Here is a 12,887-nt window from a genome sequence, read left to right as displayed (position 1 = left end):
AAGAGTGGGGCCCATAATTGGAATGATTAGTGAGGTCAAAACAATGACTGCTTCAGTGTTTTACTTACAGGATTCTCTGCGATGGGAAGACAGTCAGATGTTTTAGGTGCATTTTAAAAGATCTGGGTGAGGCTGACCCTGCAACAACATTACTTTTTCATATTGAGTCTAAATGGCTGCTAGAGGCAAGATAACAAAATTTTGTTGTTGTTGTTGTTACTTTGCTGGTTTTAGTGCTCCTCTAGTAAACCATGAGAAATTTTTAGAAATTGCATAACCAAATACTTAAAAATGGGGGGGGGGAGGGGAAAGGGCAGGAGGGAGAACCAGGATGTTTCTCTAAACTGTTTGATATACCTGATAACATGTTAGAACAGAGCAGAAAAATTAAACATTTCAGCTGACAGAGATGTTATATTTTGGGAAGAGGAACAGCTGATACAGATGATCACATAATTACCATTTTCATTTTTTGTGTGTGTTAAAATGTGCCCAGAATCAAAACTTAAAAGATCGTTTTTTAGATGAGTCACAACAAAGTAATTGCTTGAAGTAAAGCTTATACTTTGGTTTTTGCTTTTTTGTTTCACAAAAGGTGCTATTGACTTAGCAGCTAAAAGTGCTGGTATTATCCCTGGTAGCCCCATGCCTGTCCTGGATGCAGATGGTTTGTCAGGTGTGTCTCCATTGTCACCCGACGGAGTGGCCACGGTGGTAGCAGGGCAGGAGTCAACAGTAGCGCATCAGAATGGAGGCTCCATCATCACTGTAGAGGTCAGAGTCTCCTGAGCATTCTTTTTAAAGTAGTCAAGTGTCTTGCTCTTTTATTGTGTAAAGAAGTTGTATTATTGACTCTTCAGCGAGCTTTCTCCTGGAGCTTGCTGTTAGACAATTTGGTCATGGCAGACCTAGTCTGTGTTGTATAGTGTGTGTGTTCTGGGGCTGAGGGAACGAGTCATCATCCTCTTGAACAGATTCCCATCCTGTAGAGTGGCTTTCATCTCTGAGACTTGCAGTTGGCCATCCAGCCATCTGGGCTTAAAAACAGTAGCATTTCAACAGACAGTTATTCAGGAGGGGGTTTGAGTCAAAACATGGACTTTCAGGGATGGTTTTGGGATGGAAGCTGTGATTTCTTCTTGCCATTTCTTTCACGGAGACCCAGATACATATTAGCCCATGTCATTTTTTCAGGGAGTTGGATGGTTTTGAAAGAGCATAAACGGTGACAGGCAGTCATTCCTGACCTCCCAGCTAGATTTGCAGCATCTCCTGTAAATGCTTGTCACTCACATGATTTCTGTTCTGTTTCTAGGGCTCAGGCGCCGGGTGTCGGGTCCCGTTCATCAGCCTTCCAACCCGGCACGAGCAGGAGGCAGCTCCCAACGGTTTCCAGGTAGAGTATGTGTTGAAAGAGCAGTTGAGTGAAAAGGGTAATGTTCTGAAAACACCACTGGTATTACTGGTTGAAACTCTTGTTCCCGGGTATTTGTAGACCGTTGGTACTGTTTTGTTGGAATTGAAGAAATTTAAAGAGAGAAATTTAGGAAAGTTGCTTAAATTTATGTGGGTGCCGCCCTCCAAAAAGCAGAGCAAAGCTGACAGTCTCTGACCTCTCAAGGACAAATGGGTTTTACATATTTCTTGATACAGTGGAGGAGTTTATAGTTGCTCTTCTGCATTGTACATGTGCATTCAGACATGACCAAGAAAGATTTCAGGAATTGGCAGTCCTGCTGCGTGTACGTTGCCGAGGGAGGGATATTAAGACGTGATTGTAACTCCAGCGTCCTCTTCAGAGAATCACTTTTCTTTATATTGGATCCTATAAGAGAAAGATACTTAAAAAGGAACTGTGGCAGCATCAAGGTTGTAAAAATATTGTCATCCTATCCCAAATTTCCTTCTCCAGTAGGATCCAGGACCACGTGTTACTTAAGCCTCAGAATACAGGCTTTTGTTTAAGTGGAAGCACTTTCCACGCTTCCTATGTCAGCTACATTTGAAAAAGGTCAAATTAATTTGATTGGAGAGCATAAAGGAGAGGAATATTTTTTCTTTTTTTATAGCACAGATCTTAAGATATGAACATACTAGACATTTATTTGTGGTAATGGGCCTTAGGTTCTGGTTCTTGCTTTCAGGACAGCTTCATATATTCCACGTCAGAAAAATCACCAGCAGTTCTGTGATGAGGTATTAATAGGAGACTCCTTAAAAAGATCAGTTGAGTTTTGGGAAGTTTGGCTGTGAAGAGGAGTGAATTAGCAGTTTAAAATCTTCACATACTCTTCTAGCAGTTACAAGGTTTTTGCCTACACAAAGGCAAATCTATAAATTCTTAAGAACTATCTCGTACATTCATCAAAATCATGTTAATTTTATTACTATGCTTGTTTCTGTAATGTAGGTTGTATTGAATATTTTTTTGAATGATAGAGAACTTAATTTTGTTTGATTATTTGACAGCATATGGGCTGAAGCAGATTTGTTTATACTTACAGTTATTTTTTATTAAAATAATACAGATTTATTGTATAAACAATGTACTCTTAAAGTTTTAGGAATATTATCTGCTGAATAATTAGCCATTTTGTGCTTTTTCCTCCTTAAAGTCTGGTTTTAATCTGATGCTTAAAAGTTAGGCTGTTGCTTTTCAGACAGATCTGCAAGTCCTTCACAAATTTACAAACAGTTAACTCTGTTTCTTGTAACAGGGTGCATCAGTCCTTTCTCTGTCAGAACTGCCCAAGACTCCCCTCCAAAATGGTCTTTCTACCCCTCCACTGCCCGCATCGGAGGCTTCCAGCACCCGCCTCTCTCCTCCCAATGTTTCTGCTCTCTTGGATATTTCTCTGCCTGGACCACCTGAAGATGTGCTTTCTCAAGGAGAACCTGCCACCCAGATCAGTGACTCTATCATTGAAATAGCTATCAGCTCTGGGCAATACAGTAAGTCTGAGCTTAGCTAACCTCTTTCTGCTACCTTAAAAAAAAAAATAATCCTTGTCATCTCACGTGTCAGCAGAAGCTTTTCCAGGAAGCAGTTTTCGGTTTGGTTTTGGTTTGTTTTAATATCTGTTGGAAATAAAATCACATGCCTAGCTTTTATTTTCTACCATATATACTTTTTTGCATTGAGTCCATCAGTGATTCCTGACATTGCCTTCCAGGTGAAGGTGTTTCTCTTTCTCCTGCAAAGCTGAATGGCAGTGACAGCTCCAAAAGTCTTCCATCCCCATCCAGTAGTCCTCAACAGAACTGGATTGCCTCTCCCAGCCATGACCCCCAGTGGTACCCCAATGACTCCACAGACTCGTCTCTCAGCAGCTTGTTTTGTAAGTGTCAGTGTGCAAAGAACTGCAAGAAAAAAAGCTCTTTAACAACGACAACAGAAGTGCTGTTTATTAGAAGTGAATCCTTTGAAAAGTTGTAAACCCAGTAGGACAATTGTAGAATTCTTGCCTTACTTCTTGCTTTCATTTCAACAGTGTTTCTTTCTCTTTACAAGTCTGTTCCTGAAAAGATCCTGTGGCTAGATTGTGGCCCATACCTTGGGACAAATTATTCTTTGGCTGTTCTTTGTAGTCTGTTAGGAGCCTGACTCACCAGTTAGCTTGACACATTTTGGCTGTTCTGCCAAAATGAAAAGATGCCCTTGGCTCTGCTGTTGGAAAAATAGACCTCGTTCTGTGCTTGGTGAGCATAATCTCAAAGGCATGAGATCACTGGGTTTGTTTGGAGTTTGGTTGGTGGTGTTTTTAACTGATATTTAATGGGATCAGAGTTCCTGTACTCTTAGCAATGTGCTGATGGTGTTCATGCTGGTAGCTCATAATTTTTAAGAGGTAGAAGAAATAGATATCTCTCCTCCATTTTTTGTTTCCTCATCCTTCTCTTTATCTTCCCACCTGCAAACATTCAGTGCAGTGACTGATGTGCCTGTTCTTTGTAGCAAGTTTCATCTCCCCTGAGAAGGGACGAAAAATGTTGCCCACTCCTGTTGGGACTGCCAGTGGCACCTCCTTGCTGGGACCCAGCCTTCTGGACGGAAACTCGCGGGACTCGTTTGTGTCGCGGTCCCTGGCAGATGTGGCAGAGGTATGTCACCAGGTCACGTGGCCCCTGGCAGATGTGGCAGAGGTATGTCACCAGGTCATGGGGTCCCTGGCAGATGGGGCAGAGGTATGTCACCAGGTCACGTGGCCCCTGGCAGATGTGGCAGAGGTATGTCACCAGGTCATGGGGTCCCTGGCAGATGTGGCAGAGGTATGTCACCAGGTCACACTCAGAGGTATGTCCCCAGGTCACGCTCGGCGCCTGCGTCCCTCTCCAGTGCACCCTTGGGTGTTGCGATTGTCTCACTGCACTCGGCACTGGAGAAGCCACATCTCAAGTACTGGGGTCAGTTTTGGGCACCACAGGACAAGAAGGACGTTGAGGTTCTAGAGAGGATGCAAAGGACAACAAAGCTGGTGAAGGGTCTTGAGGATAAGCCTTATGAGGAGTGGCTGAGGGAATTGGGGGCGTTTAGCCTGAAGAAAAGGAGGCTGAGGGGAGACCTAATTGCTCTCTACAACTACCTGAAAGGAGGATGTAGGGAGGTAGGTGTGAGGACTCTTCTTACATGCCACAGCTGACGGGACAAGAGGAGATGGTATTCAGTTATGCCAGGGGAGGTTTGGATTAGACATTAGGAAGAGCTTTTTCCCTGGAAGGGTGATTAAGCACTGGAACAGGCTTCCCAGAGAAGTGGTTGAATCACCATCCCTGGATGTATTTAAAAGCCATCTAGATGGGGTGCTCAGGGATGTGGTGTAGAAGAGGCCTGGTAGAGTTAGGTAATGGTTGGACTCTATATGATCTTTAAGGTCCTTTCCAACCATAGGAATTCTGTATTGTCCGTCATACCTTCCTGAGATACTTAAAGGCAAAGATGCTTTGATATCTGCACTTCAGCTTAGTAAAACAGGGCAGAGTTATAATGGAAAGATGTAAAATGTCCTGAGGGTACACAGCACCAGAGCTGGTGCAAGAAGCTGTTGTGAGCACCTTCCACCCTGATTCTTTTTGCTGGTGGAGGTTCAGGTTTACCTTGTTGGACATATCTTTGCTTTGACAGAGAGAGTTGTAATCCTGTTTTGTGTGTCCTGCTCTGTAGAGCAGGAGATGAAAATCCTAAAGGTGAGAGAAGGGTTAGTACTGTTGTGGTACAGTTGGAGCTAGTACAGCTGGAGGACTGGTCAACCAAAATAAATAGCCATTTCCTACTCCTCCTTTCTGGACCTAATACTGAGTTAACTGAGAGAGTGGCAGAAGGTTCTCTGCTGTTGGGTTATTCTCTCTGTTGGTAGAATTATCCTTCTGTTTTGACATCTTTTGAAGGGGTAGGGTGAAGACCAGCAGTTAAGGCTTTCATAGAATCATAGACTCGTTTAGGTTGGAAAAGGCCTTTCAAGATCATGGAGTCCAACCATTAACCAAACTCTACCAAATCCACTGCTAAACTGTGTCTCTAAGAACCTATATAAAGGTGCATGACTTCTAAACGCTTCTGGGGATGGGGACTCCACCACTGCCCTGGGCAGCCTGGGCCAGGCCTTAACAACTCCTTCAGGGAAGTTTTTCCTAATATCCAACCTAAACCTCCACTGGGACAACTTGAGGCTGTTTCCTCCTGTCCTGTCGCTTGTCCCTTGGGAGAAGAGATCAACCCCCACCTGGCTCCAGCTTCATGTCAGGGAGTTGTTGAGAATGAGAAGGTGTCCTCAGAGCCTCCTTTTCTCCAGGCTAAACAAACCCACTTCCCTCAGCCATTCCTCACCAGACTTGGGCTCTAGACCTGCCACCAGCTTTGTTGCCCTTCTCTGGACCCCTGCCAGCCTGTCAATGTCTTTCTTGGAGTGAAAGGCCCAAAATTGACCCCAGGATTTGAGATGCAGCCTCCCCAGTGCCAAGTCCAGGGGGACGATCCATGCCCTAGTCCTGCTGGCCACACTAGTGCTGGTCAAAGCCAGGATGCTGGTGGCCTTCTTGGCCACCTGGGCACTGGGCTGGCTCATATGTAGGCAGTTGTTGATCAGCACCTCCAGGTCCTTTTCTGCTGGGCAGTTTCCAGTCACTCTCCCCCAGCCTGGAGCGTTGCCTGTGGTTGTTGTGGCCCAAGGGCAGGATCTGGCACTTGGCCTTGTTGAAGCTCATCCCATTGTCCTCAGTCCATTGATCCAGCCTTGGTCAGATCCCCCTGCAGAGCCTTTCTGTCCTCAGGTGGCTCAGCATTTCTGCCCAACTTGGCATTGTCTGCAAACTTGCTGAGGGTGCCTTTGATCCCCTCATCCAGATAATTGATAAAGACATTAAAGTGAACTGTCCCAAATGCTGAGCCCTGGGGACACCCCAAGTGACCAGCCACCAGCTGGATTTAGCTCTGCTCCCCATCGCTTTTGGGCCTAGCCACCCAGCCAGTGTTTTACATAGGAGAGTGTGCTTACTGGCACACTGGTGTGCCAGGCTCATGCTTCTCTTTAGCAGGCCCAATTTCATCCCTGTCCCACTTGAAGTCTTCCTTAAAGCTCTTGCAGTGAGCCCAGCTAGTTTTTGTCCCAGGATCCTTTTCCCCCTTTGAGACGAGTGGACCCCATCTGTTGCCAGCATGCCTGGTGTCTTGTAAACCAACCTGTGATGAAAGAACCCAAAGCCCTGCTGGTAACCTCAGGCTTGGAGCCAGGAACTGATGTGCTGACTCTTCTTGTTTAACCCTTCATCAGTCCCTGCAACTGGTGGGAGAGAGGAGAGCACGATTTGTGCCCCTGATCCCCTAACCAGCTGTCCCAAGGCCCTGAAGTCTCTTTTCATTGCCCTTGGCCTTTTTGATTTAACTTCATCCCTGCCTACCTGAAAAATAACGTGCTACGCTTGAGGACAGAGCTCCTTTCAGAGGGGCAGGGGCAGACTGTAGGGGTAAGCTGCTGAAAGGTTACAGAATTCAGTGAGGACAAATGCCAGGTCCTGTCCCCGGGAAGGAGCAACCCCGATGGCACTATAGGCTGGAGACTGACTCTGTGGGACATGGTTCTGCTGAGCTGGGCACCTTGGTGGACAGCAAGCTGACCATGAACCAGAGTGTTCTGTGAGAAGCTAAGGCCACCGGCCGGTTTGCTGGCTGATGTAACAGCACAGCCAGTGGCTTGGCTGAAGTCACAATTTTCCTGCTCAAGAGCTGTGAAGCCACGTCCAGAGTATCATGACCAGCTTTGAGCACCCGATACAAGACAGACAGATAAACTGGAGCAAGTTCAGCAGAGGGCCTCCAAGACACTCGGGGGGCTAAAGCAGCTGTCTCTGAGGAAAGGCTGATGGTACTGGCTTTGCTTAGCCTGGAGAAGGCTTGAGGGTGGGGGGGACATAACTGCCTACCACTATTCCTGGGGAGGTTGTCAAGAAGATGTGGCTAAGTCCTTCACAGAGTGGTGATGCATGGTGGGAGGAACAGGCAAAAGCTGAATTGAGAAAGGTTCTCACTACATATAAAGAAAATTTGTTTTCACCCTGAGAACAGGCAGGCAGGGGCACAGGTTGCGGAGAGACGTTGTGCAGTGTCTGTCTTCAGAGACGTGGCCAGCATCCATGGCTGGCATGGATAAAGCCCTGAGTAAGCTGACCTGTCCTAGGTGACCTTGCTTTGAGCAGGAGGTTGAACTAGAGACCTCTTCAGGTCCCTGACAATCTTCATTATCCTAGTTTATAGTCATTGACTCAGTGTAACACCATGTGCCTTGTAAACTTGTGGGGGCTCACTCTGACCAAAGGAAAATGCCATTCCTCCACTGCCCTTTGGATTGTGGATGAGGAAGTTCTGTACAGACCTTGAAACGAGGAGCTGCAGCAAGCTCCTGGCGTTTAAATGTGCCCTTGGCAGCTTCAGACTCCTCATGGAGCTCTGCTTCCTGGCATAAACGAGAAGGTTCTGTCACGGTGTGTGTGTTAATTAAGGGAATATATGATAATTTATTTGCTTGGATTTGAAGTGACATTGTGGCTGTTGGTGATATCAACTGCCTTCAGAAGAAAATGGGGTAAGACACCATTTCAGGCACACCAGAGCAGCCATTGTGACAGTTGTGGGTTTTTGTGCAAGTCTTTAGAGGAAGCGAATACCATTTAAAGATTGTTTTAATGATGGGAGAAGTTTGTAAGGCCTTTGATTACATGTCCTGCAGAATGAAGTTTTATTTACGAATGCAGTTCTTACGTTTTAGAGGTAATATCTACAGAGGTTTTGTACAGTGCATCTCCTTGTGCATTGAATTAAGGTTAGGCAGCCCTGTCAGAGACTACAGGGTCTTTTTGATCTTAAGTGGTTTCCATTTAGCCATGGATAATGGCTATTCTCTAACTAGGATGAAGTGAGGCACAGGGTATCTTTCATGGGAGGAGAGGCTGAGCATGGAGATGAGGGAGCCAATCTCTCCTCAGGACAAGAGGCAGCAGGTACAAATTGAAACATGTGAAATTCCACCCGAACACAAGAAAACATTTTTAATGTGAGGGTAGTTGAACACAGAAACGGGTTGCCCAGAGAGGTTGCAGAATCTCCATTCATGGAGATAGTTCAACACCTGACTGGACAAGGTCCAGGGCAGCCTGTTGTAGCTGACCCTGCTTGAGCAGGATAGTTTGACAAATGATCTCAAGATGTCCCTTCCAACCTCAACAGTTCTGTGATTCTGTGAAATTTCCACTGACATGTAGACCTTCTTTTTTCTCATGTCTTTTCTAGGTGGTGGATTCCCAGCTGGCTTGCATGATGAATGAGAACAGCATAGATTACATATCTCGTTTTAATGACCTTGCCCAGGAACTGTCAATACCTGAGCCAACGCGCAGGGAGGTTCTGTTTGATGGAGGAGGTGGTGGTCCCCCGATTGGGGATCTCTCACAGTGAGTGCACGAGACCAGCAGGCTGGTGTGGACTGTTCAGCTAAAATTGGAGCTTGCGGCGCTGGATCATGGCAAGGGCAGGTTGTAGAGAAGCAGCTGAGTCTCAGTTATCCCTGTCTTGGGCACTTCTTTCTAAAAGAGAAACATTGTCTTCAAAGGTCTGACGAAGCACTTGCAAGTCCTGGAATGTGCAATATACTGGGAACAACAGACCATGGAATATTATGACAGGAAACGGTGTGTCCCCTGCATCAGTGGTGTAAGATGGCGGGTTTGTGGGGCAGTCCTGGACTTGCACTTTGGAATGACCTGGGCAAAGAAGTTCAAGCAGGGAAGGGTATTGCCAGAAGCTCCCTTACATTAATTATTTTCTGCGTAGTAATTAAAATGCCATGATTTGGGATCCACATTGAAGTTGTGGAGGTTGAAGGGGGGGGGGGGTATGGGAACCGTTTTGCATCTTGATTTGTCCTAGTTGGCACTCCTTTTATCAGTCAGTCAAACTGAAGTTTCTTGCACTCTCCTCAAAGGCGCTGTGACTCTGCGATGATTTGGTTTTATAGACAGTTCTGTTTCTTTGGCTCTGTTCTGTTGTTTGACCATTCCAGCAGGGGCATGTACCTGCTTTCTTGTTTTGTAGGGGAGCTCTAATTCACCCTGCTCCCGGACTGAATGGATCCTTGGGGAGTTTCCTCTACTTTTAAACCCCATGTACCATCATCATCACCATCCTGACTGCACTTATATTCTCCACCTTTGAGATTCTTCCTCACATGCATAGTTCATCCCGTGGGTGGCAGAGTGCTTTCTTGCTTTCCCTGAACAATGGTTGTGTTTGGAGTGAGGAAACACTGCAAAAGAGCTTACTGGGTTCTCAATGAAAGCTTTGTCGTAATCCCTCTCGGCTTTGCTGAAACCTGTATATGTTGCCACCTTTCTTCAGAACAGCTGAGGATTTACTGGGGAGAGGAAATAGGAAAGGAGAACATTGTCACGTGTAGAAACAAGTGCTGTGTTAACGGCAGAGCTGTCGAGAACCGTTTTGTGTCAGGAAGAGGATAGCTGTCAAGTCTGAGCTTAATCACTCAGTCCTTCCTTATTCCCTCCTTGCTCTGTGAATTCCAGGTGCTCTGTGGTACCTAAGGCATCACGCTTCATTAGGGTCACTCTGGGGCACTGGTGGATCTGGTACTCCCTCTAGTAAATCCCTATGCAGTTAAAGTTTGTGTTTTCATATTTGGATACCAGTGGATTCAAAGGACTACAAAGTTACTTTCTGTAGAGCTGGTTGTCCCTCAGTTCTACCTTTATAACTCAGGAGACTTTTCCTATTTCCTTTCCTACTGGTCATTAGAGAGAATACTTTTATTGGGCCCCCTTTTTTAAGCACTTCTCCGCCTCTCCAGCAAGAGGATGTCCCTTGGCTATTTTAAGTAGCTCTGAACTTATCCAAGGGTCTAATCCTATATAAACCTCGACAAAACTTCTCTATCTCTTAAGCTGTTATCAGGGGTTCATTTTCCCAACTTGCACTATACTTGGTGGGTGTAGCCCTACCTGCCTTTAGCCACCCTTACACTGGGAGTTTCTTCCTGCGCCCTTGCTCACGATGCACTGATGGGATCTGCTGTTCCCAGTCGTGTCACCCTGCTGTAGGTAGATTGTTTCTTTTAACTGCTGTGTAGTTTGCCTTACGCTTTCTGGCATTAAGAGAAAACACAGCATGTTTGCTGACACATCTCTTGTGTGGCCCAGAGTAACCTTCCTGATTTCACTCAAAAAGTAGTGAGATTTGCACAACATTCCAAGACCCCATGTGTCGGGTTGCTTCGTTCTCCTCTTTGACACAGGAACCATGCAGGTGTGTGAAACCACCATTAGCACCACTGGGCGCTCCCAGCAGGGAGGTAAACTTGTATGGCTGGCAGGAAAAAGATCATGACTAGCAGAATGGAGAAATTTAATACCTGTAAGCTAACTTCTGTTCCAGCTGCATGTCATGTGGGATGCTAAGTCCTTCTATCTTTAGTTCTTCATTTTTCTTACAGAGTCTTGATTGAGAATTCTGATGCAATTATTAGGAAGTCAAGTAAAAATAGAATATAAAAATTTGAAGGCTGTCAGAAAAATGGGTGCTGAGGACTGTATTGTTCCAAGCATTCACCCTTGGTGTGAAGAGGATACCCATTAATCACAAGAGTCACTCACTCTAAAACTTCTGAGTTTTACCTAGGTTGAACTGTATTTTGGTTTGGTCTTTCCCAGATTGTTTCCTCTCAGTTTTGGCTTCTCACATTAATAATGCTGATTATCCTATTTGCTGTACCTCCAAAAATCCTTTGGACTTGCAGGAGAAAAGTAGAGGGCTTCTGCTGTGGATTGCAGGACATGCAGAAGGAGATGTGATACATTCTAATCAAGTACTGTATTTAAAAAAAAAAATAAACCAGAAGTTTAGGAATGAGATTTCAAAATGCTGAAAGACCAGCTTGATGGTCTCCAGTGTACTTAGGTAGTCTGACAGACATTTAGCCTTGTTTACCCCTGGAGGGGCCGTGGCGCGGCTTGGGGCCCTGCGTGCCCGGGATCCGGGGCCGCGGTGCTCCCGTGGGTGAGGGCGTCGGGAGCGTCCTGCTCTCGGGTCCAGGGGCTCTCCAGCTGCCCTTCCTCAGCCCGTTCGGTTGCCACAGGGAAACAGCACAATTGCAGAATGAAATCAGCATGGTGGCTAGTTTTAATCATGCCATGAGATCAGAAAACTCAAATATTCTGAACCTTTGCAAGCAGACGTAGACCACCGAGTAATAACGAAGCGTCAGTGGAAGAAGTCAGTGCAGCACTCAGAATTTTGTGGTGAGAAATGTGTTTGGCATCAGCCTCTTAAAAGTTGTCATTATGAAACAGTTTGATTTCAAAAATGTGATTCTTTGCAAACCGCAGTTTAATAACAAAGCCCTTTCAGGACAAGTCTGTCTTATCAGGGAAAAACTTGAAAATAACTTAGATCATTGTGATAATTTTGAATTGATGCAGAATTTGCTATCCTTCTTGTGTGAAAGGTCACTTAAACACACCTCTGATTCCACCAGCTCTAAATTTTAGGTGGATGTGCTTTATAGTACTGATCATCATCAGTTTGTGCCTAAGACTGCTAAGTGAAAAATTTGGTGGGGTGTCAGCAGGCTATGGGAGTGTGCATGTGTGTACACACACGTGTATCCACAGATGTATGCGTGTGCTTGTGGGTGTGAATTTATTCTTTGTAAAACACAAAACTTTGTCACTGTTGATTATTTCAGCTTCCCCAACAGAAGTAGCAAAACCTGGGTATGTGACAGCGTCAGCTGATCCTAAGCAAATGTTCAAGCAAGTTGCACAGGACTGGGTTTAAGTAAACTACAAATTTTGGGTTTGGGGGCACGATAAGGTGGTTGGAGAGGACAAATGGACACTAACGACCACCAGTTCTAGTAAGAATTGCTCTGTGCTTTCCCCATGTTGGTTCAGTGACTGCAGATAACGAGGGGGTTCTGAGTAGCTCAGCAGGGCGGGTGGCAGAGAGTTGGGGGGGTGTGGGTGGAAGGCAGTGCTGGGCCCTGAGCACGCCGCGGGGTGCTGCGGCCTGCCCACCCACACAGCGGTTATCCTTCATCACCAGCTGGTTTTAGTGTGGCATTGTTAAGCCTTTTTTTGAGAGCCCTCATATTTCTAAATTGAACTAAACTACTTGGATCAAATCTGGTCTATACAGACATCTCATGTACTGATTCTGCAGATCCCAGAGTGGAAATTAAGTTGCATTTTGTTTTTTACACTCAGATTTCGGATGCATTTATAAGGAAAGTACTGCACTTTTTTTTTTTAACCTTTTCAAACCTTTGAATCTCTTAATTTCACAGCAATTTGTAAATGTAACTTAAGTGAAACCTTGGCAAGCACTACAGCAA

The 12,887-nt window shown here is 45.5% G+C and overlaps 1 protein-coding gene across 1 annotated transcript in view; it reads left to right on the top strand.

Moving 5' to 3' along the window:
• The window catches only part of LOC103776438 (protein cramped-like), a gene marked incomplete at its 5' end in the record, with an annotated part of 12,854 nt that extends 3,486 nt beyond the window's left edge, over nucleotides 1–9,368 (top strand). Inside the window, 6 exons of the mRNA XM_008943948.1 lie at nucleotides 596–774; nucleotides 1,316–1,396; nucleotides 2,718–2,952; nucleotides 3,174–3,338; nucleotides 3,956–4,101; nucleotides 8,780–9,368. Of these exons, the coding sequence (XP_008942196.1) occupies nucleotides 596–774; nucleotides 1,316–1,396; nucleotides 2,718–2,952; nucleotides 3,174–3,338; nucleotides 3,956–4,101; nucleotides 8,780–8,944 (971 nt within the window). The remainder of the gene's footprint in view (nucleotides 1–595; nucleotides 775–1,315; nucleotides 1,397–2,717; nucleotides 2,953–3,173; nucleotides 3,339–3,955; nucleotides 4,102–8,779) is intronic.
• Between the last annotated feature and the right edge of the window lie 3,519 nt (nucleotides 9,369–12,887).

The sequence above is a fragment of the Merops nubicus genome, unplaced genomic scaffold (assembly GCF_000691845.1).
Source record: "Merops nubicus isolate BGI_N331 unplaced genomic scaffold, ASM69184v1 scaffold19737, whole genome shotgun sequence".
NCBI lineage: Eukaryota > Metazoa > Chordata > Aves > Coraciiformes > Meropidae > Merops > Merops nubicus.
Note: the sequence above shows the minus strand (reverse complement) of the source record. Positions and strands in the feature narration are given on the sequence as shown.